Below are 25,844 nucleotides of genomic sequence, written 5' to 3'. Positions count from 1 at the left end.
GATTTGGATTTGAAAACACTTTGCTATACTGGTTGTAGCGTGAGTGGGAGTAGGGAGAATGCACATTTTTTGGCTTATAAAACTTTTGAACAAAGTGTTGACAGTGCTGAATAACCACTTAAACATGAACTTACTCCTAAAACAGAAGCTCTTTGCTGTATTCGTTGAGTCTCTCTCTAGTCCTGGTTTTAAAACTTTCTAAATCTCACATGATCAACTTTGTGTCCTAGGCTTCTTTTTACAGCATATGGCGCAAAGAAACTGCAGACACAGTGATCTGAACTATCTGATTGGCCAGCGGTAGGGCTATTGATTTGCCCTCTGGGCCTGCCGGGTAGACAGAGTTCTACCTTCAGACACATGAAATGGTTCAAAATGGGAATACTTTGCCTTCCCGGTGCTAGGGCTGCTGAATCAAGTGCACCTACCGCCAACAGCTCAAAACAAATAAAGAACATAAGAAAACGCAAGGCTTTATCATTGTGTTTTTTACAGAAATATTTGGTGATCGACTAAGATTAGCGATCGACCGGTTAGTGACCAGTGATCTATATCGTGGAAATTCTAATCAATAATGAGGAGAGGAGAGACAAGGTCAATCACCAATCAGGATATTACTTTATTCAAAACGTATTGATAAGGAAAGCATGTCACACCACACACACCAGTGAATGATGTGAGTGCTATGCAATAATGATGGCTGGTCAACAAACCACACTTAGATGATTAGTTGAAAGCCCAACAAGCTGATTTCAGCCACAGAATTGTATAGCAAAGTACATCCTCCTGAATGTTCATGACAAACAACAGATGTGTGGAATGAGTCACAAGGTTAGGATTCGTATGAAAGAAATGAATCATTCACAGTGGACAGTATCTGCTGTAAAGACTGTTCTCATTGTGTGAAAACCAGGGTCTGTCCCCCAAAACAAGGTTCCCTTCATCATTATCCATGCCCGAGCCATCTCCACCCTGGTACCTCCCAGTACACAAACACCAAGTCATGCTACGGAATGTGGTCTTTAGGTTTTATCACCAAAGGCATCGTAAATCCACTGTCAGCATTAAGCTCCAGAGGCCCAATTCAGAAGACCACGCACAGATGAGAGTGTTTTAAGATCCTTATTCTATTCCATAAAACAACCATTTGATGCAATAACAGTATTATAACATAATCTTGTAATTTTGCCCTCACATCTAATATGAAGTTTTAAAATCCCAAACTATCCTTTTAAAAGCCAGCTTTTTCCATAGCCGTTTTCTCTCCTGAAGTGGCAAAAGTTGAACTTTCCATTGTTTAAGCCTGTTGACTGGAAATGTATATTAATTGAGCATCCACCGACTTGCTCCCCCAACATTAAGCATTTCACAACATTATAGCATTTGAAGTCCAACAAAAACCCTTGTTAGTTAAATTAGCTTGTCCGTCAAAGTCCCTGCAGCTCAGATGAACAAATAGGGAAACCAAGATTGCCTGAAGAAGTCCTACACACAATTTTGAGATTATGTTAATGATTATGGTAATGAAAACAATTCCGGAATGGCAAGGGCATTTCTCCCCCACAGTGAAGATCAACCCCCCTTCCCCAATACGTGTGTAAATATTGGACTTTAAATTGTGCCTTCCTGTATTATACTTATGCTAAAAATGTTATTATATTATTCTGAGCCATTTACTTTATGTTCGTATTCTTGTCTTTTATTATTTGTTATTATTTCATTATCGAGAAGGAACCTGCAAGTAAGCATTTCGTTGGACGATGTATACAATGCGTATCCCGTACATATGACTAGTACAACTTCAAACTAATGTTACTCTTCTAATGAAAACACGTTGGCAGCTAAAAGGTGACAAAGGGCATTGCGGCTTGTTGCTTTGAAAATGAATTTTTGCGTCAACGTTGATAAATGACAGTGGACGATAGTAGAAGCAATGCAGGTTGCACATGCCAACTACACAAGTCATTAACCAACTTAACTCTTGCTCTTAATTTGGCCGTCCAAGCAGAGCCAGTGAAGGTCTTTCAAATACCAGCAAAGAAGCACTCTCTGGATAAGTGAGATGTTTTTATACATGCGCATATTAGGCTAACACTGCATAACATGTAATTGTCTGCATCATTTCCAATCCCCCATAAAACATTATTTAAATACAGTATATGGTGTATATATTTTTTATATATTTTCTTTCTTTATTATTTTCCCCTAACTCTACCACCCTTCCCCTAATTGGAGTAAACTAATGGACAACAATACTTAGGCTTCTACTTCCAGTTTATACATTTTACGGACACAGTATATTTTACATTAGTTATTTTTGTTTGTCTATTTTTAGACCCAACCTTCAGAGATACCCTCAACCCCTACCACCCACAGTATCTCTGAAGACCATCCAGTTTTGATTTCTAATTGCCATATATTTTCCTACTGTGCTGTGATTTCCCAAACGTTCTGAACCTTTTATTCTCATAGTTTCTACAGATTGTAAATTAAAGATCACATTTTTTTGCTAAGAGTATTATTATATTATTGTTCAATTGTCTTTGACTTTTCAAATCACCCAGCAGTGCTATTTGCAGAGTTATCTCCAGGGAAATGTTGCAATTCTTGAACCGTTCCTGAACCTGCGACCAAAAACAAGATACATATTGGCAGTACCAAAACAAGTGATCTAATGATTCTGTCCCTTCGCTGCAAAATCTGCACAGCTAGGATGGTTGTATCCCCCATACACATTAAACAAAAATATAAAACGCAACATGTAAAGTGTTGGTCCCATGTTTCAGGAGCTGAAATTAAAGATCCCAGAAATGTTCCATATGCACAAAAAGCTTATTTCTCCAAGATGTTGTGTACAAATTTGTTTATATCCCTGTTAGTGAGCATTTCTCATTTGCCAAGATAATCCATCCATCTGACAGGTGTGGCATATCAAGAAGCTCATTGAACAGCATGATCATTACACAGGCACACCTTTTTGCTGGGGACAATAAAAGCCACCCTAAAATGTGCAGTTTTGTCACACAACTCAATGCCGCATATGTCTCAAGTTTTGAGGGAGCATGCAATTGACATTCTGACTGCAGGAATGTCCACCAGAGCTTTTGCCAGAGTATTGAATGTTAATTTCTCTACCATAAGCCGCCTAAAACTTCGTTTTAGAAAATTTGGCAGTCCGCCCAACCTGCCTCACAACCGCAGACCATGTGTATGGCATCGTGTGGGAGAGCAGTTTGCTGATGTCAACTTTGTGAACAGAGTGCCCCATGGTGGTGGTGGGGTTATGGTATAGGCAGGCATAAACTATGGATAATGAACACAATTGCATTTTATTGACTGGCAATTTGAATGCACAAAAATACCATGACGAGATCCTGAAGCCCATTGTGAGGCCCATTTTTTAAAGGTATCTGTGACCAACAGATGCATATCTGTATTCGCAGTCCATAGAAATCCATAGATTAGAGCCTCATTAATTTATTTAAATTGTCTGATTTCCTCATATGAACTGTAATGCAGTAAAATATTTTAAATTGTTGCATGTTGCGTTTATATTTGTTGGCCCTGGTATACTGGTATACTTTTTTATTAAATACAATTTTCTTTAACCAATTCGGTCTTTAATGCAGGGCCGACAGACAAGTTCCTTATCTCCTCCCCCTTCCACTTCTATTTTTGCAGTAATGCTGAAATCAGTTGCTTGTAATTTTGGATAGAGCAGACATGTCCATATGTTTTTGTTAACTACATGTGTGATTTAACTCCACCAGTCATATTTATGATATAATTCAAAGATTATACCTTTTTTCTTTCATGCCAAAAATAATGTATTTTTTTTATCAATTAGTATATATTTGAGTTTAACCATAATATTTGTTGTGATATTTGTGCTGTCTTTTCTGGTGGATTAAACTGAAATTGCAACCAGCTTTCTATGGCTTGTTTTAAAAATAGTGATATTCTGGAGATGATTTCATTTCCAAATCCTTGAAAGTGAGAGGTTGTATCGAACCAGTACGGAGTTAAGTATAGCTTTTGTATGACTGAAGCCTTTAGTGAGATGTCCAATGCTTTAATATTTAATCATTTCTGCCCTCTGAAGTCATATTCATTTAATTTTGTCTGGCTTGCCTTTCCAAATAAAGTGGAATATTTTTTGCTGTATGTATTGTATTATAGTGAGATCATTTCTTTCTTTCGGGATATGAATACCGAGTATGTCCACTTCACCATCATACCATTTTATTTGTAAACTACAAGGTAATGTTAAAGTTTATTTTATTTTTTAAATGTGATCCAATATGTAATATGGTACATTTATCATATTTCGGTTGTAATTCAGAGAGGTTAGACAAATGACCTAGGTCCTCTGAGGCTATGCAGGGATCCTAATTGCGGATTTTAAAGGGAACATGAATTGTCAGCATATAATGAATGACACCTTTGTTTTTAAACCCTGGATTAACTAGAGCCTTGATATTATTGTTGGATCGGATTTTAATAAATAACATTTCGATGGCCACAATAAATAAATATGCCGATAGTGGAACACCTTGTTTTACTCCTCTTGGCTGTTTCATATAACATTTTAGGTGGTCGCCTTTTAGGAAAATCTGACTTGAATATTTCAAATATTGTTCCACAAAGTCCATTTCAAATACCATGGAAATGATATTACCAGAGAGGAGATCACATTTCTTTAATCAAAGCCTGTAGGCTTCACTCACTAAGTGGAAAAGTGTGAGGTGAATGATGTGTTATTTAGAGCTCATAGTAATCATCTTGCTGTCTTTTATTGAACCTATTAATTCCTGAACGTTTTACGGTACATTGGGGGGCACCCGGCTTCATGAAGTGGTGCAAAGCTTCCCTCTGTAGAATTTGAAATTCTGTCCATGCATTCCTGAGGCACACAACCTCTCCAGGACTTAAATGAAACACCAAACATCTTTGAAATGTCTGTAATTCAATGAACTCTATTTCTTTTCCCATCTATTTATTTTCTGATACATTGCAGCAACCTAGATACCGACAAACTATCAGGTGAGTGTGTGTTTTAATGTGGCCTATCTTTTCATAAAATTAACCCTGCAATCTCTCCACCATGCCTCCAGTAATAAATTATTCCCACATTTGAATCTTTTGTGCTCAAAAATTCTCTTTCATAATAAGGTCAGTGACTTTCCAGTGAGCACGCCACGTCATTTCAATGTGGAAATGTGGGTTCTTTTTGGTTGAGGTGTTGATCAATGACATTTCAACCTTTTATTCACCCACTCAAAAAGACAGCCAATGTGTTATCACTAGGCTTTTAACCATCTAAAGGCACAAACAAATTATAATGAAAAAAACAATGTCTGATATTTTGTATTTATACAACAACTTATTGTGTTATCACTGTGTGTCATCTAATAGCACAACCAAATTACCTAGATTGTAGTTGAGATTACATCAAAAGTACTGTACATAGTGCAAGTGATCAATGCTGTTCCATATGTATATTGTGAGATATGCATGCTTTCTATGATTGCATAGTAAGATTTTTATAGTTGCAGACAACTCAAAATGTGGCCATGGATGTGTTACTCATTTTAAGGTTGAATAAAAACTGTTACATTAGCCTTAATAACTTTAGGCTATTTATAGTATTACAAGTCATATAGAATTGTGTTATTAAGTTGACAACGCAACCAAATACCAACATTTGAAGTAGATGTATATTTTGTGCCTACTGACTTAGTCTGACTTTAATTCCAGTTTGCCCTCAAATGTATATTTTAAATGTTGGATTCACGTCTCCACATCAACCAAAAATCAAATTTAAAGAATAGGACTAAATCAAGTCAAACTTTATTTATACTGTAGTTTGATTTGATTTAGTCCTATTCTTTAACTTAATTTTGGTTGAAATGTAGACGTGCATCCAACATATTCATTATTAACTTTAAGATTAAGATTGAAGCTTGAAACCCTAGGCCTATAGGTATTGTTTTATTTTTAGTTGAATTGAAACAATACCTCTTGATGACTTCGCAAATGCTGTATAGGCCTAAATAGTATAATTGAATGACTTCGATAGCAACACTGAATCTATTTAGATAATAAGAGATCTCTCAATAATCATTCTCATGATAGTACTTTCGTTGTAGTCAATGACAAATATCAAAGCTAAGCAGGGCTTGGTTAAAGCCCTGGATGGGAGACCAAATGGATAGCTCCAGTAGGAGGGGCTGCCCAGCCTATTATTTGATAGCGGATATAACATTTAAGATCTGACGTGGTTTCAAAGGTACAAATTCTAGATATTTTCCACAAAGTTTGTCTATGTTGAAAATTGGTTACCATGATGACAATTCTGCGATTGAAATTTCACCCTCAAAACAACGTTTTGCAAATTTTTATTACCCTTTTTTCTCCCCCAATTTCATGGTATCTAATTGGTAGTTACAGTCCTGTCCCATTGCTGCAACTCCCATACGAACTCAGGAGAGGTGAAGGTCGAGAGCCGCGCGTCCTCCGAAACACAACCCAGCCAAGCCGCACTAATGTGTCGGAGGAAACACCGTATACCTGGCGAGCGTGTCAGCTTGCATTGTGTCAAGAAGCAGTGCAGCTTGGCTGGGTTGTGTTTCGGAGGACGCACGACTCTCGACCTTCACCATTCAGCCAGTTTGTGCCCAGTGGGTTATTGTTGTAATAAGTTGTTATCACCATCAGCATAACATTGTCATTCCGATCTTCATTATCCTCATAATCAACATTGTCATGCTGATCATCATCTATAACCTTCTATTATTATAAGTGTGGGTATAAACTGATTAACACATCTAGATATCCAGCTTATGAAAATTAGTGGCAGATGGAAAGCCAAAAGTAGGACAAGAACCTGTAAACACTCACTTCCAAGAATAAACCTGCTGCATAATTTATTGAATGGGAAAAGCATCAGTCAGTGGAGCAGCTTGACATGGGGGGATGTTGACTATCTCTTATCACTGTAAGTGCTTTCTCTGTGTTATCTTGGAGTTAGTGTGTTGAACATCAATCAATGACTGCTTCATAGGCAAAAGAAATCCGGGGCACTCTTAGATTGGTGAAAGTTATAATGTCCTGATTGATTTGACATTACCAAAATAAAGTATAAGAACAGTGTTGGCACACTTAAGCGTTTCGGTTTACTTACTTTCCAACTTTATAAGAGATTATAACAGTTGATCTAATCAATGTCCGGTCTTGTGTCTCAGGATGTACTGTTCTGTTTTGTTGTTCGATCAGTCTAAGGTAGTTACGACGTTTCTCGTAGACATTTTTTAGATCAAAGTGTGCATTATGGGGAAGGATATTGCGATACCATGCACATTAGATATTCAACTGAATTTGTTATTCGTACTGTATAGTATAAGAAACTGGTGTCAATGTTAAATATACAATTAGGGTTGCTTTCTTTCTTTCATTTCAGATGACTTTGCTCAACACTTGGGGGGATATGTGAATGTCCTCTCTGCTCTGGAGATCCTAAATGTTGCCATCTTGGAGGCTATGAACAAAACTAAAAAGGTACACCTTTGTGATTTGCTATTCTGAGACATCATATCCATGCTCGAGGTTTACTGTCAAATCGATGCGTGAATCCAATCATTCAATAACACCTTGAAAATAGAACCTTCTTTACTCTGCACAATGAAGTAATCACTGATTTAACACGATTACACAGGTGAAAGCAAGAGTTCCACTTAACAGCTTAGTGACTGTGGGTTAAAGAATTTACCATACCCATGTCTTTTATTATGAACAGTAAATGATACACAGTCAATTGACTGGGGGCTACAGAATATACTCTAGAGGTAAAGTTTGCAGAACATACCCTATGTAGAGTACACCCTCGGCTACAGAATATACCCTACCTATGTATTGTATTATGAAGAGTAAAAATGCTCCACAGTCCATTGACTGCGGGTACAGCATATACTCAGTCGCTAGTCATGTCACAAACAAGTACAAAGGCCAATGAAAAATACGAAAGGCTGATCCGGGAGGACCATGTAGAACTGGCACTAGTAGAGAGTTGTTCGGTGCCAATGGATAGGGTTCAGCCACCACAGCTCTCTCTGGCAAGAACCAAGATATCTTCAGACAAGTTTATTGCAGGTATTGGGTTCAACACACTTCTCTGTAATGATGGCTCATAGTAAAAGTGAGAGAGTAAAAAAGTGGTTCTATGGAAAGATAGAAGAAAACAATAACCATGAGCATAGGCTTATTTACAATATACAGGCCCAGTAGACTGTGGAGGTATGCGTGCTAGTATCTAGAATACACATAATGACATATATGGTTGATTTTGCAAATACGGGCACTTTTGGATGTTAATTAAATGTTTTGGGAAATGAAACTGCTTTTTATCTATCTGAATATTTCCATCACTCTGTCTGGAAACAATATCTAATAGTGGCTGAGCCCATACTATTTAAGAATGTCATTATTTTTATCGATTTCCCCGAATACCCGAGGGGAAATGTCATTACCACCACGTCATAAAATGTGCTATTTTAGTTGAAATGGAAATGACAGAAATTGTGCCTAAGGTATATAACATTTGCACATTAATTGTATTTTTTTCATGTATTTATTATTACTATTTTGAAGTTTGCTTAATTATATGTATGTATCAGTCATGTTTAAATGTCCATATATGCCTTGATGATTCTCAGAAACATGTATTTACCACATCAGAATCTTAATATTTGGCATTATTTTACAAATTATCTTAACAACAAGCATTTAATATTCACATAAGCGAAGAATCATCCATATCAATTGTAATTTAATGTAATTTGCCTCAAAATATGTAACGTGATGGTAATGACTGTAACGTGATGGTAATGACTGTAACGTGATGGTAATGACTGTAACGTGATGGTAATGACTGTAACGTGATGGTAATGACTGTAACGTGATGGTAATGACTGTAACGTGATGGTAATGACTGTAACGTGATGGTAATGACTTAGCATTGTGGTAATGACTGTAACGTGATGGTAATGACTTAGCATTGTGGTAATGACTGTAACGTGATGGTAATGACTTAGCATTGTGGTAATGACAGTGTGGTGGAAATTACATTTCATATAAAACTGATGAAAAATACCATTAAACATTTTAATGTCACAGTTGTACATGTTTAATTTTGTTGAAGATATAGAACAGACCATTTGTTCCAATTCATCCCAAAGGTGTTCGATGGGGTTGAGGTCAGGGCTCTGTGCAGGCCAGTCAAGTTCTTCCACACCGATCTCAACAAATCATTTCTGGATGGACCTCGCTTTGTGCACAGGGCATTGTCATGCTGAAACAGGAAAGAGCATTCCCCAAAACTGTTGCCACAAAGTTGGAAGCACAGAATCATCTAGAATGTATGCTGTAGCATTAAGATTTCCCTTCACTGGAACTAAGGGGACTAGCCTAAACCATGAAAAACAGCCCCAGACCATTATTCCTCCTCCACCAAACTGTACAGTTGGCACTGGATTGGGACAGGTAACGTTCTCCTGGCATCCACCAAACCCAGATTCATTTGTTGGACTGCCAGATGGTGAAGCATGATTCATCACTCCAGAGACCGTGATTCCACTGGCGGCTAGCTATACACCACTCCAACCTACGCTTGGTATTGTTCCCGACGAACAGTTATTTTGCTGATGTTGCTTCCAGAGGCAGTTTGGAACTCGGTAGTGAGTGTTACAACGCAGAACAGACGATTTTGACACACCACGCGCTTCAGCACTCAGCGGTTCTGTTTTGTGAGCTTGTGTTGACCGGGGCAGCTCTAGCAGGGCAGAAATTTGACGAACGGACTTGTTGGAAAGGTGGCATCCTATGGACGGTGCCACGTTGAAAGTCACTGAGCTCTTTGGTATGGACCATTCTACTGCCAATGTTTGTCTATAGAGATTGCATGGCTGGGTGCTCAATTCCATACACCTTTCAGCAACGGGTGTGGCTGAAATAGCCAAATCAACTAATTTGATCGACTAATTTGAAGGGGTGTCCATATACTTTTGTATATATGGTGTATGTCCTTGTTCTCTTCTTGGTTGATTTAGGCGGCATCTTATAGAAACATTTAAAATAAAGAATTAAAGTCAGTAATATCCATTGTAAGTCACATAAATAGACATTGAAATCACTCAATCTTCCTAACATAATAAAATAAAACATGTAATGGTCTTATTTTGCAAATAAGTGTTCAATTTCAACTTAACCATGATCATATAGGTAATTTGTTTGTCTTTTCAGGTCTTAAGATAAGTAATAATGTATTAACTAATACAGTTAGTCATCACCAGCACATTCTGTCCTTACCATCACAGTTCATTATTAGGTGGTAATGACATGTGGCGGGAATGACATTTTTACAGTATTTGGTCATAAAAAGAAGGGATTCCAGCATGCTCCAGTTGAACAGCTAGCATACAATGCATCCTAAATACACATAATTAAAACATAATTGAAAAAATCTAACATCATTTGATGAAACTATAGCCTATTGGGAAATATCTTCTCAAGTCATATTTACCTTTATTTTCCTATCATTTCCTGGCATCAAAATTGGAATTCCCCTCCATGACATCCATGTGCTCCACTGTCACTATTCATATCCAAGAACGCAAACTTTTGAAAAAAAGGTTATTATTATTTGCTTGTCATGGTGGTCATGACACAACACCTAGCTCCCGAGTAGCGCAGTGCTCTAAGGCACTGCATCTCAGTGCAAGAGATGTTACTGGTTCAAATCCAGGCTGTATCACTACTGGCTGTGATTGGGAGTCCCATAGGGCGGCGCACAATTGGACCAGTGTCGTCCAGGTCTGGCCCGGGGCAGGCCGTCATTGTAAATAACAGTTTAACTTTAATAACAGTTCTTAACTGACTTGCCTAGTTAAATAAAAAGTTTTTTTAACAAATTTCAAAGTAGAGATTAAAATAACCTTAAACTTTTTTTTCTCCATTCTCCAAAATGTAATATAATGTTATTATTTGCACTGTTTTTGTCCTGCCTCACACCTGGACTTTTGACAATCTTCTATGTATTACACTTACAAAAGTCTAATGACAAAATATTTAATGCACCTGTTTAAAAAAAAGAGTCAAATAAATGGAAACTACATATATACATATTAGATGTGCATAAGCCATTACATATATATATATATTTTTTTTTACACAAAATACAGAATAAATAGGTTTTATTTTTGCTGGTGGTCAGTGAGAACTCCCACGCTTTTTTTCCCGAAGGTGGGGGAATTGAGAATATCAACTCGAGGGATACTCTATAGGATAGATAAAGGCTTTAGAACATACCCTATGATATAGGCTACAGAATATACCCTACCTACAGTTGAAGTCTGAAGTTTACATACACCTTAGCCAAATACAGTTTTTCACAATTCCTGACATTCAATCCTAGTAAAAAATCCCCTGTTTTAGGTCAGTTAGGATCACCACTTTATTTTAAGAATGTAAAATGTCAGAATAATAAGAGGGAGAATTATTTATTTCAGCTATTATTTCTATCTCATTCCCAGTGGGTCAGACGTTTACATACACTCAATTAGTATTTGGTAGCATTGCCTTTAAATAGTTTAACTTGGGTTAAATGTTTTGGGTATCCTTCCACAAGCTTCCCACAATAAGTTGGGTGAATTTTGGCCCATTCCTCCTGACAGAGCTGCTATAACTGAGTCAGGTGTGTAGGCTTCCTTACTCGCACACGCTTTTTCAGTTCTGCCCAAAAGTGTTCTATTGGATTGAGGTCAGGGCTTTGTGATGGCCACTCCAATACCTTGACTTTGTTGACCTTAAGCCATTTTGCCACAACTTTGGAAGTATGCTTGGGGTCATTGTCCATTTGGAAGACCCATTGGCGACCAATATTTAACTTCCTGACTGATGTCTTGAGATGCTGCTTCAATATATCCACATAATTTTCCTACCTCATGATGCCATCTATTTTGTGAAGTGCACAAATCCTTCCTGCAGCAAAGCACCCAAACAACATGATGCTGCCACCACCATGCTTCACGGTTGGGATGGTGTTCTTCAGCTTGCAAGCCTCCCCCTCTTTCCTCCAAACATAACGATGGTCATTATGGACAAACAGTTCTATTTTTGTTTCATCAGACCAGAGGACATTTTTCCAAAAAGTACGATCTTTGTCCACATGTGCAGTTGCAAACTGTAGTCTGGCTTTTTTATGGTGGTTTTGGAGCAGTGGCTTCTTCCTTGCTGAGCGGCCTTTCAGGTTATGTAGATATAGGACTCGTTTTACTATGGATATAGATACTTTTGTACCTGTTTCCTCCAGCATCTTCCCAAGGTCATTTGCTGTTGTTCTGGGATTGATTTGCACTTTTCGCACCAAAGTACGTTCATCTCTTGGAGACAGAACGCATCTCCTTCCTGAGCGGTATGACGTCTGTGTGGTCCCATGGTGTTTATACTTGCGTACTATTGTTTGTACAGATGAACATGGTACCTTCAGGTGTTTGGAAATTGCTCCCAAGGATAAACCAGACTTGTGAAGGTCTCCATTTTTTTTCTGAGGTCTTGGCTGATTTCTTTTAATTTTCCCATGATGTCAGGAAAGAGGCACTGAGTTTGAAGGTAGGCCTTGAAATACATCCACAGGTACACCCCCAATTTACTCAAATGATGTCAATTAGCCTATCAGAAGCTTCTAAATCCATGACATAATTTTCTAGAATTTTCCAACCTGTTTAAAGACACAGTCAACTTAGTGTATCTAAACTTCTGACCCACTGGAACTGTGATGCAGTGAATTATAGGTGAAATAATCTGCCTGTAAACAATTGTTGGAAAAATTACTCGTGTCATGTGCAAAGTAGATGTCCTAACAGACTTGCCAAAACTATAGTTTGTTAACAAGAAATTTGTGGAGTGGTTGAAAAACGAGTTTTAATGACTGTATGTATTGTATTATGAACAGTAATTGCTCCAGTCCATTGACTAGGGGCTAGTTTTGACTTTGAGATAAAAAATAAATAAAAAATAGACTGCCTCCATCTGTGCAAAGGAATCTAGCTAGTGTGCCTCGTAAAAGTGATGAGTCCAGCAACAATACTGGTGTTGAAATTGGCAAGCCAAACATATCTGCATTCATTACCATCATATTACGGTCTATATTAGGGATCATCGACTAGATTCAACCCCGGGCCAAACATAAATACAAATAATTTCTAGACTGCAAAGTGACCGCAAGAAGAACAAAAACGTTATAATATTTTATAAGAATTTCAAATCTTGCTTCTATTTATATACGATCACATATGTCTCTGGGCAGATAAAATCACCTGTGGGCCAAATTGCATCTACACTGGCTATTTTTTGTAAACATACTGTTCAAAGTAGTCATTGTGCATAGAGTTGTATGGTTTGTTAAACTTTTGAAATCAATGTTTTTTCCTACTGAAACTTATAGATGATATTGGAGGGGAGCAGAGAGAAAATCTCTGAGCCATTTAAAAAAGTTTCAACATTGGCCAGCCCAGGAATCAGTGAAGCACATCAGTGAAGGAATGAGAAAAACCAGCAATCCCTGTTAGAAAAGAGGGGGCTGTTACTGCATAATTATGCATCCTGTCACAATTAATGCCCCATTCTTCCATTCACTTCCTTATACGTTGTCAGAAGGAAAATCCATAGAGGTTTTTGCTTTGCTAGCGATTGTTAGCAGTTGTCACAAATATCACCACCAAGGCCCTAGACTAGAATTCCCCCTTGGTATTTATCAACAGTACACTTAGAAAGAAAGTTGCTATCTAGAACCTTAAAGGGTTCTTCGGCTGTCCCCGTAAGAGAACCCTTTGAAGAACCTTTTTTGGTTCAACGTAGAACCCTTTTGGTTTCAGGTGGAACCCATTATACAGAGGGTTCTACATGGAACCCAAAAGGATGTAGCAAGGGTTGCCTCCCAAATTGCACCCTATTCATCATATAGTGCACTACTTTTGACCAGGGTCCATATTACAATTACATTCTTCTTAGCAGTCTCCCGCTAGTTACAGTTAGAATAGCTGGTATTGTATGAAAACCATTCCATGGACAATATTCAAAAAGGCAAAGAATCATGTATGCGGTGAAAAGTAACAAATTAATTTGAGTAAAACGTGTAATGACCTTTGGTAGCTGTTACTATACGGCCTTAGCTGTCGTGAGCTCAACAGCTCTTAGAATTGATATGGGCTCTCCGAGTAAAGGTTGCCAACCTGTTCTCTCTCTCTCTCTCGTTTTCTCTCTCTCTCCGCAACCACATCTACCTTCCCTCCATCTCCTCTCCTTTGTTAGGAGTACCAGGACTCCTCTGTGCTGGGACAGTTTGTGACCCGCTTCATGCTGAGGGAGACCTCCAGCCAGCTGCTCTCTCTCCAAATGTCCCTGCAGTGTGCCATGGAGGCCGTGGAAGAGCAGAGCAGGCCCGCACCGTAAGTCGCTAGTGCTCAACACACCTAAACACTATGGCAGTACCATCTTATTACTCAGTACTCAGTCTCTGATACACAACGGCACCTCACGACTCAACACCACGCCAGCTGCACCTCAGTACTAAACACTATGGCACCACCTCAGTACTAAACACTATGGCACCACCTCACTACTAAACCCTATGGCACCACCTCACTAAACACTATGGCACCACCCCATTACTAAACACTATGGCACTACCTCACTACTAAACACTATAGCACCACTTCACTACTAAACACTATAGCACCACCTCACTACTAAACACTATAGCACCACCTCACTACTAAACACTATAGCACCACCCCACTACTAAACACTATAGCACCACCTCACTACTAAACACTATAGCACCACCTCACTACTAAACACTATAGCACCACTTCACTACTAAACACTATAGCACCACCTCACTACTAAACACTATAGCACCACCTCACTACTAAACACTATGGCACCACCCCACTACTAAGCACTATAGCACCACCTCACTACTAAACACTATAGCACCACCTCACTACTAAACACTATAGCACCACTTCACTACTAAACACTATAGCACCACCTCACTACTAAACACTATAGCACCACCTCACTACTAAACACTATAGCACCACTTCACTACTAAACACTATAGCACCACCTCACTACTAAACACTATAGCACCATCTCACTACTAAACACTATAGCACCACCTCACTACTAAACACTATAGCACCACCTCACTACTAAACACTATAGCACCACCCCACTACTAAACACTATAGCACCACCTCACTACTAAACACTATAGCACCATCTCACTACTAAACACTATAGCACCACCTCACTACTAAACACTATAGCACCACCTCACTACTAAACACTATGGCACCACCTCACTACTAAACACTATAGCACCACCTCACTACTAAACACTATAGCACCACCTCACTACTAAACACTATGGCACCACCCCACTACTAAACACTATGGCACCACCGCACTACTAAACACTATGGCACCACCTCACTACTAAACACTATAGCACCACCTCACTACTAAACACTATAGCACCACCTCACTACTAAACACTATGGCACCACCTCACTACTAAACACTATAGCACCACCTCACTACTAAACACTATTGCACCACCTCACTACTAAACACTATAGCACCACCTCACTACTAAACACTATAGCACCACCTCACTACTAAACACTATGGCACCACCCCACTACTAAACACTATGGCACCACCCACCTCATGATGTTAACATTTGGGGGATGCTACACAGAAAGAAAGCAAATGGGGATAGAGAGACTAGAGAGAGAGGGTGGGGGATATAGAGAAAGGATGAGAGAGAGACGGAGAGGAAGAGGGGAGAGAGATCGATTGAGAGAGACTCACATAGAGAGGGAGGGGGGGCAGAGCGAGAAGGAGTCACTGAGATGGACAAACACAGATAGAAGGGTTAATGATGTAGAGGAGATAGAGACACACACACACACATACAGAGAGAGACACATACACATACTGTATACACACACACTCCTAATACAGCCTGATACTGTGTCCTCTTTTCTTTTCATCTGCGGTAGTGTTCTACATGCTGTAGTGCCCTTTGGGGCTTCTACCTTGCCAAGCAGGAGAACTGTCCCAGTCATACACTCCCTCGGCTTTGGGGATAGGTAAACCATTTTTAAAGAAATTATTTTGTATTTTCTAAAGTCTAGCAACTTTGCGTCAGGCATGCCAGCTAAGATTGTTAGACAAGCTACTCTAACTTTATTGATAGCTAGTTATGAGTTTGAGAGATTGGGAAGCTATCTAGCTTGTTAGCTGAATTATAAAATTGCTAGGTGGCTAGTATTACTGAGAAACAACAAAACATTTATTTTTTCATCTAGAAGGAATTAATAGGCTACATGAAATTAATTTACAAACATACTTCCTGCCCATCACCGGCAGCTAAAATCAAATCAAACACTGTGTCACGCGACACTCTCTCTCCTCCTCCATTGGTGATACTGTCTGCATGCGCTACAGTATCTAGCGTCCTGCCTAGCATATCTTTTCTCCGTGGTGCATCTTGGAGTTAACCACTTACTAGGAAGAATGGGGGTTGGGGGGGCATGACGCACCTGCTTTTCAGTCTACAGAAAAAAAGCTATCATACACAACATCCTGCGAACTGATGTGAGACGGTTTCATTTAAACGGTGTTCTCTAAAACATGTCATGAACATTTGCTGTGTAATGGGTACTTCTGGATGGATTATATGGGTGGATAGTGCAGTAATGAATAGCCTGCAACTTTATTTTTGTGTCATGAATGCATCAGGACACTGGTCAAATACACATAATTGGGGTAATTAAATGGTTCATTGTATCATGGATGGTTAAACAGTGACACAGATAGCCAGTGACAGATGGCAATGTGCAGAGCCTTTGCACCTTATTCCCTACGTAGTGCACTACTTTTGACCTTAGCCCAATGGGCCCCTGTCAAAAGTAGGGCACATTGTACAGTAGAGAATATGGTGCCATTTGGGAAGCAGACTCTGGGCAGCGCAGTATTGTGGAGTCTACTGTGGTGCTCCTCTGGGCATCAGCATATTGTTTATTGGCCATAATGAAGTCGATTTGGGGGGGATGAGTTACAGAAAGAGAGTGAAAGGGGGGAGCGAGACAAGGAAGAGAAAGAGAAGAGGGGAGAGCTACAGAGGGAGGGGGGTCAGAGCGAGAAGGAGTCACTGAGATGGACAAAAACAGAGGTTATAAATGTAGGGGAGATACACACACACACACACACAGAGACACATACACATATACACACTCCTAATACAGCCTGATACTGTGTCCTTGTTTCTTTTCATCGGCGGTAGTGTCCTACGTGCTGCGTGCCCTTTAGGGCTTCTACCTTGCCCAGCAGGAGAACTGTCCCAGTCATACACTCCCTCAGCCCTGGGGATAGGTAAAAAGTCTTAACTTGGAGAAAACAGCAACTCTCCATCCATCTACTCTGTCACACACAAACACAGAGGCACAAAGACTCAACCAGACTCAGATGGGCACACACACACACTTCATCTTTGATTTTGAAGTGTTAGTGTCACCACTGAGCAGTCAATACCATGTCCTACACTACCCATGGGGGTAATTACAATGTTGGGCTTGTTATTTGGAACTATCCACAAAATGGCTTCCACTCTTCTTTGTTGTGTTTTGGTTCGGCCAATGTACTGCTGCTACCGCCTTCTGTCATCGTTCTCAACATGTTCTCTTCTTTTCTGATATTGCTCTCTATCTCCTCTCCTCTCTATATGTTATTCCTCCTCTATCTTCGTCAATTGTGACCAGCGCCATCGCTCCTTTCCTCACCTCTCGGACAGTTACCTTTCTTGTTTACTTTTATTCCTCTTCCTTTTCTTGATCTGTCTGTTTTCAGGAGAGCGGTGGAGGTGGCGGAGCATCCCTCAGCGCAGAGAAACAGCAGACGATGTGGCCGCAAGTTTCAGAAGAACATGTGCCTCTCCCCTATCCACCCCTACTCAGGCATCCTCACTACAGGTAATATCAATGCTAGTGTAACTGCTGGGAAATGGCTAGCTAGTTAGCGGTGCGAGCTAGTGGCATTTCAATCGGTGACGTCACTCGCTCTGAGACCTTGTAGTTGTTTCCCTTGCTCTGCGAGGGCCGTGGCTTTTGTGGAGCGATAGGTAAAGATGCATCGTGGGAGGCAGTTGATGTGTTCCAAGGGGCCCTAGTTCGAGCCCAGATTGGGGCAAGGAGAGGGACGATAGCAAGACTGTTACATTAATGATGTTAACCAGGATCACTCTTAGAACTAATTTAATAGGATCTATGTGGGTGTGCGTGTGTGTGTTTCTCTAGGAGTGACCATGGAGATTGATGACCACTGGTGCTCCCAGATCAACAGGCTCCAGCAGCTATTGGACAAGCTGGAGTGGCAGGTAGGGAAGTGTCCTGGGTATATCTCATCCTGACCGCGCCTTTATGTCTTGCTCTATTGCTCCGTGCTGCTCCTACCTTTCTCCTATCTCCCCTTTGTCGCTCTCTCTTACTTTAACTCCCTATGCTGTCTCTATCGCCTATCTGTCTGTCTGTCTGCCAGCCAGTCAGTCTCTCACTCTCTCTCTCTTTCTAGTTTGTCAATCTACACTGCAATATCAGAACAATTCATAACCTTGCAGCATGTACTGTAATGCAATATCAATTGTCACCTCACAGATTCTCATTCCCTTTGCAGTGAGCTAATAAAATGGAATATTATAGCTTATTGCTTTGTCTCATGGCTGGATAGAAATAGAGGGTTGCCAATGTACAGGCAGGGGTTGGATATGAACTCTAGTCAGAATGTGTGTCAATGATGCAATGTATTGGATAATTATAGTATATAGCTGCATGAGATAATTATATTCTAGTCTACTTGGGTTCAAGTAGTATTTGTTTTCTTTTCAGATTGAGTTTGATTGAGCCATATGGGTGTGGTTTACACTTTTGGGACTATTCCATTGTGTCTGGAAAGCTCATACAAGCAGAGCTAAAGTATTTGGAAGAAAAAATGCTTTTTGAAACTGGGAATTATTCAAGTCCTGGTCAATGTGAGTTTGACCATTATAACTAGGTTTCCAATGGTCTTTTCAGGGTCCAAAGTTGGAACCTCTGAAAGAAGATACGCTGGCCAGTACATACAAATCTGTGAGTGATGACTGTTGTTTCTCTAAATTCGATTCAGTTCGATACAACTTTATTAATACCCTCAGGGGCAACTTAGGCCAGTCATTGGACTTTAACGGCACAGTTATCCAATAAAAGTACGTCCGTGTAGCTCTTCTTTTTAAGTTTCCACATACACCCCATTTTTTACAGTGTCAATTTGTTTTTGTTTTACAAAGCGGGCCGCACATGACGCAATCCAAAATGAATTCACATCAGCATCCGCCCCTGGGTAACTGTAACACCTGCAGAACACCTCTAATTTTTCACAGGAGCCCTTCAGATTTATCATTCGCACATTGAGTTTCCCCTCACAGGCAAAAAAAAAAAACACTCCCCTATCTGCTTCTAAAACCTGTGTCTTGCCTAGAGCTCGGGTACAGGAGCTCAGAGGAGCATGTGATGTAATCTCACAAACACCTTACTGTTCCTGTCTTTCTTGCACTAATCTTTTTTCTTGAGATAACTGATATCTGGTTGTCTTACCTACCTTAGTTGAATGCCCTGACTGTAAAGCCTAAGTTATACCTTATGTACATAAGCAAGGCATCAACTAAATTAGCCACCTAAAATGACAATCTTGCGTACTTGCTTTGAGGTCGGCATTTTTTGCAGCTAATTGTAGTTATTGCGTTGCTTAAGTTGCTCTGTAAAGGAGTCTAAGCTAAATGATCAAAATGGAAATGCATGTAAATGTTGCGTTTCCTTGTGGTCGCCGTGCCAACAGAACATCCTGCTGGTGCAGACGCAGATGACGGCAACGGAGGACCTCGAGGAGTTCCAGAAGCTGCTCAAGAGCTATGTGGACGCCACGTCCAACCACAGCGACAACTTGCAGTGAGTCAAATCAAATCAAACAAATCAAACGTATTTTATCAAGCCCTTTTTTTTTACATCAGTATAAAGTGCATTACAGTTACCCGGCTTAGACCCCAAAGCACCGTGGCTTGGCACAGGGCAATGCAGGGCACGCGACTCACCACCAATTGATTCACGTGACCTGGCCAGAAAAAAAAATGTAACTAAGGCCAAGAGTTTTTCCTGGTCAAATCACGTTGGCAGGAAAGCCTATTCCTAGATGATAGAAAATGTCTCACCATTGGGATTGTTCTATTTGATCCCAACGATGGCATGCATAATACTTTCCAAAAGTTCCTAAGAATAAGTGACAAACTTTTTCATAGGTAACATTGATTGATCCATTAAAAGACTTTCAAAAAAACAGCCACAGTTATGCATCATGATGAATTTGTGCCGTAAGAGCTCCTTTAATGCAAATGAGATCTTATTTACTGATTGGGCCAGATGCTAACTTCAACTCCCTTGCGCTCTTTCCTTTCTCTCTTTCTCTTTTGACCTTTCTCTTTTGACCTCTCTCTCTCTCTCTCTCTCTCTCTCTCTCTCTCTCTCTCTCTCTCTCTCTCTCTCTCTCTCTCTCTCTCTCTCTCTCAGTGTGTCTATCCAGAAGCTCGCGGGAAAGTCGTGCTACATAATGTATGAGTTTTGGCAGGATCGTATCTCCTGGATGAGGTGTGTGTGTGTGACACTGGCAGGCTGCTCATCTCGCTGATGGAAGCTCTCTCCACTGATGATGAGCAGATGGCCCATCTCATGTCATGTCATGACACACACATACACACCATTTCTCAGGGTTGATTCATACACACCAATATATACAGTATGCCATCTGCAGTATAGCTCAAACTGATACTGTAATATTTGCGTTTTAATGTCTTTGCATTCAATAGTATGCGCATTTACATTTTCTCATAAATTGATGTGCATATCTTCAGTGCAAAGTCTTATTATGTAATGTTGTTTACTAACTAAGCCGTTCCACTATTCAATATTGTTAATAAGGATGGTTGTCTTACTGTAATGTCAAGTCTATTGCTTGTTGCTGTGTTCCTGTCATTCCCAAGCTACCTGCAGTCCAATGCCAGTAAGAAATTCCAGCGCTGTGTCATTGATACATTGGAGGATTCCAAGCTTGTGTCTACCATGCTGCTCCCAGGTAAACTCAAGGGTGTGTGTCCATGTGTGTTTGTGTTCGATTCAATACCTACCTATATTTACAGTATCACTTGTGTTTTCCTGCAAATGTTTTCACATTATTGCTCAAAAGACCCAAAACATACACAATAAAATGTCCTGAGGCAAGTACATCATTTCACACTGGTCTTTGAGCGATTACAGTAGCTTAAGTATGTCTTGGGAACAAGACATACTCCCTATGGCAGGGTTCCCCAACTGGCAGGATTCCCCAAATTTGGCCCGGGGTGATTTTGTTTATCCGCCCACCCCCCACACTGACAAAAGACTGTAAAAACACCAGCCAATCAGCTACAAATCATTTTCATTTTAGAAAACTGTTCCAAAGTGTTCCCACACATACAGTGCCTTGCGAATGTATTCGGCCCCCTTGAACTTTGCGACCTTTTGCCACATTTCAGGCTTCAAACATAAAGATATAAAACTGTTTTTTTTGTGAAGATTCAACAACAAGTGGGACACAATCATGAAGTGGAACGACATTTATTGGATATTTCAAACTTTTTTAACAAATCAAAAACTGAAAAATTGGGCGTGCAGAATTATTCAGCCCCCTTAAGTTAATACTTTGTAGCGCCACCTTTTGCTGCGATTACAGCTGTAAGTCGCTTGGGGTATGTCTCTATCAGTTTTGCACATCGAGAGACTGAAATTTTTTCCCATTCCTCCTTGCAAAACAGCTCGAGCTCAGTGAGGTTGGATGGAGAGCATTTGTGAACAGCAGTTTTCAGTTCTTTCCACAGATTCTCGATTGGATTCAGGTCTGGAATTTGACTTGGCAATTCTAACACCTGGATATGTTTATTTTTGAACCATTCCATTGTAGATTTTACTTTATGTTTTGGATCATTGTCTTGTTGGAAGACAAATCTCCATCCCAGTCTCAGGTCTTTTGCAGACTCCATCAGGTTTTCTTCCAGAATGGTCCTGTATTTGGCTCCATCCATCTTCCCATCAATTTTAACCATCTTCCCTGTCCCTGCTGAAGAAAAGCAGGCCCAAACCATGATGCTGCCTCCACCATGTTTGACAGTGGGGATGGTGTGTTCAGGGTGATGAGCTGTGTTGCTTTTACGCCAAACATAACGTCTTGCATTGTTGCCAAAAAGTTCAATTTTGGTTTCATCTGACCAGAGCACCTTCTTCCACATGTTTGGTGTGTCTCCCAGGTGGCTTGTGGCAAACTTTAAACAACACTTTTTATGGATATCTTTAAGAAATGGCTTTCTTCTTGCCACTCTTCCATAAAGGCCAGATTTGTGCAATATACGACTGATTGTTGTCCTATGGACAGAGTCTCCCACCTCAGCTGTAGATCTCTGCAGTTCATCCAGAGTGATCATGGGCCTCTTGGCTGCATCTCTGATCAGTCTTCTCCTTGTATGAGCTGAAAGTTTAGAGGGACGGCCAGGTCTTGGTAGATTTGCAGTGGTCTGATACTCCTTCCATTTCAATATTATCGCTTGCACAGTGCTCCTTGGGATGTTTAAAGCTTGGGAAATCTTTTTGTATCCAAATCCGGCTTTAAACTTCTTCACAACAGTATCTCGGACCTGCCTGGTGTGTTCCTTGTTCTTCATGATGCTCTCTGCGCTTTTAACGGACCTCTGAGACTATCACAGTGCATGTGCATTTATACGAAGACTTGATTACACACAGGTGGATTGTATTTATCATCATTAGTCATTTAGGTCAACATTGGATCATTCAGAGATCCTCACTGAACTTCTGGAGAGAGTTTGCTGCACTGAAAGTAAAGGGGCTGAATAATTTTGCACGCCCAATTTTTCAGTTTTTGATTTGTTAAAAAAGTTTGAAATATCCAATAAATGTCGTTCCACTTCATGATTGTGTCCCACTTGTTGTTGATTCTTCACAAAAAAATACAGTTTTATATCTTTATGTTTGAAGCCTGAAATGTGGCAAAAGGTCGCAAAGTTCAAGGGTGCCGAATACTTTCGCAGAGAGATCTACAGTTGAAGTCGGAAGCTTACATACACTGAGGTTGGAGTCATTAAAACTCGTTTTTCAACCACTCCACAAATTTGTTTTTGCAAGTCGGTTAGGACATCTACTTTGTGCATGACACAAATCATTTTTCCAACAATTGTTCAGAGACAGATTATTTCACTTATAATTCACTATCACAATTCCAGTGGGTCAGAAGATTACATACACTAAGTTAACGGTGCCTTTAAACAGCTTGGAAAATTCCAGAAAATGTTGTCATGGATTTAGAAGCTTCTGATAGGCTAATTGACATAATTTGAGTCAATTGGAGGTGTACCTGTGGATGTATTTCAAGGCCTACCTTCAAACTCAGTGCCTCTTTCTTGACATCATGGGAAAATCAAAAGAAATCAAAAGAAAATACCTCAGATTTTTTTTGGGGACCTCCATAAGTCTGGTTCATCTTTGGGAGCAATTTCCAAGTGCCTGAAGGTACCATGTTCATCTGTACAAACGATAGTAAGCAAGTATAAACACCATGGGACCACGCTAATTGCTAATTGAGTGTATGTAAACTTCTGACCCACTGGGAATGTGATGAAAGAAATAAAATCTGAAGTAAATAATTATCTCTACTATTATTCTGACATTTCACATTCTTACAATAAAGTGGTGATCCTAACTGACCTAAGACAGGGAATTTTTTGCCTCATCTCGCTCTAGCGACTCCTTGTGGCGGGCCAGGCACCTGCAGGCTGAGTCCGGTTATCAGTTGAACGGTGTTTTCTCCGACACATTGGTGCAGCTTCCGGGTTAAGCGGGCGGGTGTTAAGAAGCGCAGTTGGGCATCATGTTTCAGAGGACGCATGACTCAACCTTCTATCCCGAGCCCGTTAGGGAGTTGCAACGATGAGACAAGATCGAAATTGGGGAGAAAAAGGGGGTAAAATACAATACAAATGGTTTCAGATGGTCTACAAATCATTTGTAATTGTTCCAACCCCCTGACCATCACCTCAAGAAATAACACCCCGCTGCTGAATCTAGTTGATAATCCCTGCCCTATGGGGGCAGACCCGGGTTCCACAATTTTCTATTTTTATTTAACCTTTATTTAACTATGCAAGTCAGTTAAGAACACATTCTTATTTACAATGACTTTTGCAATTATTATTTTGTTTCCAATGTGCCAGGAAAGCTCAATCAAGCCCAGCAAGTATTTGAACCCAGGTCTTTTAGAATTGAATTGTTATTTACCCATTTTTCCCCAACTCAAATTAAACCTCTCTTTTTTTCCTGTAGCATCCTGGTGGATTATGACTGACTAACTAGCAGCAGACCATGTATCCCGCCCCCACATACACACAACACAACCTCAAGACAAGAAATTCAACATTTCATCCAAGTGTTTCGGTTCAAAGCTACCGGACACGGAACACTGCATTAAAACAGCATCTTGCGGCATCTTTCTTATGTACCAGTCAAAAGTTTGCACACACCTACTCATTCAAGGGTTTTTCTTTGTTTTGACTATTATCTACACTGTAGAATTATAGTGAAGACATCAAAACTATGAATAACACATATGGAATCATGTAGTAACCAAAAAAGTGTTAAACAAATCAAAATATATTTTCGATTTTAGATTCTTCAAAGTAGCCACCCTTTGCCTTGATGACAGCTTTGCACACTCTTGGCTACCTAATGAAGCTGGTTGAGAGAATGCAAAGCTGTCATCAAGGCAAAGGGTGGCTACTTTCAAGAAACTAAAATGTAACATATATTTTGATTTGTTTAACACTTTTTTGGTTACTACATGATTCCATTTGTGTTATTCATAGTTGTAATGTCTTCACTATTATTCTACAATGTAGAAAATAGTACAAATAAAGAAAAAGCCTTGAATGAGTAGGTGTGTCCAAACTTTTGACTGGTACTTTATATACATATTTTTCTCTTTAATACTACTAGTCACCTAGAAATGTTAAGAAGTTGGCTTCAGCTAGCCGAGGTAGGTTCCCAATCTCCCAAACTCATAACTACAGTAGCTACCAAGGAGTTGTTTCAGGCTATCAATCAAGTTAGTTAGACAAGCTAGCTACTCTATCTTAACTGGCATGCCTGCTGGCAAGGTTGGTAGACTTTAAAAAAGCATGCAATTACTAAATGTGCTGAATAAGACTCAGATTCCTTTAAATCTTTTACCCATATTTTAGAAGTGATACAAAAAAAAATAGCCACCAGTTCAGGAGGTACAGACAGCATTAGGCATAATGATTTATGGCTCTAGATTGCACAAAAAGCTGTTTCAGGTGTTTGAAAAACCCCCAGCCATGCTCAAGGTGAATGGCTCCCCTGCCATCGACTAAGACTGGTCATTACTGTAATGTGCTGTTTGTTTGAAAAAAAGGGGCAAAGCAAAAGCAGCAGACATGAAAGTGATTCGCAAAAGCCAATGCCGATTTTTTTTAAAGCTAGAATTCATCACATGGCTTGAATCAAAAGACACTCTAGTTTAGTCATAATGCATTTCAACAGCATGAAGATATTATATAGTTACTGCAATATGATGCATGC

At 39.8% G+C, this 25,844-nt stretch overlaps 1 protein-coding gene across 1 annotated transcript in view; it reads left to right on the top strand.

Moving 5' to 3' along the window:
• Positions 1 to 24,740, top strand: part of LOC139370656 (N-terminal EF-hand calcium-binding protein 1-like) — a 53,807-nt gene extending 29,067 nt beyond the window's left edge. The window contains exons 4-14 of the mRNA XM_071110262.1: positions 5,018 to 5,043; positions 7,460 to 7,557; positions 14,365 to 14,501; positions 16,119 to 16,214; positions 17,974 to 18,095; positions 18,420 to 18,499; positions 19,194 to 19,247; positions 19,993 to 20,102; positions 20,718 to 20,795; positions 21,188 to 21,291; positions 24,570 to 24,740. Of these exons, the coding sequence (XP_070966363.1) occupies positions 5,018 to 5,043; positions 7,460 to 7,557; positions 14,365 to 14,501; positions 16,119 to 16,214; positions 17,974 to 18,095; positions 18,420 to 18,499; positions 19,194 to 19,247; positions 19,993 to 20,102; positions 20,718 to 20,795; positions 21,188 to 21,291; positions 24,570 to 24,595 (931 nt within the window). The 3' untranslated portion in view covers positions 24,596 to 24,740. The remainder of the gene's footprint in view (positions 1 to 5,017; positions 5,044 to 7,459; positions 7,558 to 14,364; positions 14,502 to 16,118; positions 16,215 to 17,973; positions 18,096 to 18,419; positions 18,500 to 19,193; positions 19,248 to 19,992; positions 20,103 to 20,717; positions 20,796 to 21,187; positions 21,292 to 24,569) is intronic.
• The last annotated feature ends 1,104 nt before the right edge of the window (positions 24,741 to 25,844 follow it).

The sequence above is a fragment of the Oncorhynchus clarkii genome, chromosome 17 (assembly GCF_045791955.1).
Source record: "Oncorhynchus clarkii lewisi isolate Uvic-CL-2024 chromosome 17, UVic_Ocla_1.0, whole genome shotgun sequence".
NCBI classification, from domain to species: Eukaryota; Metazoa; Chordata; class Actinopteri; order Salmoniformes; family Salmonidae; genus Oncorhynchus; species Oncorhynchus clarkii.
The sequence above is the reverse complement of the archived record's forward strand: the minus strand, read 5'-3'. Positions and strand labels throughout refer to the sequence as shown.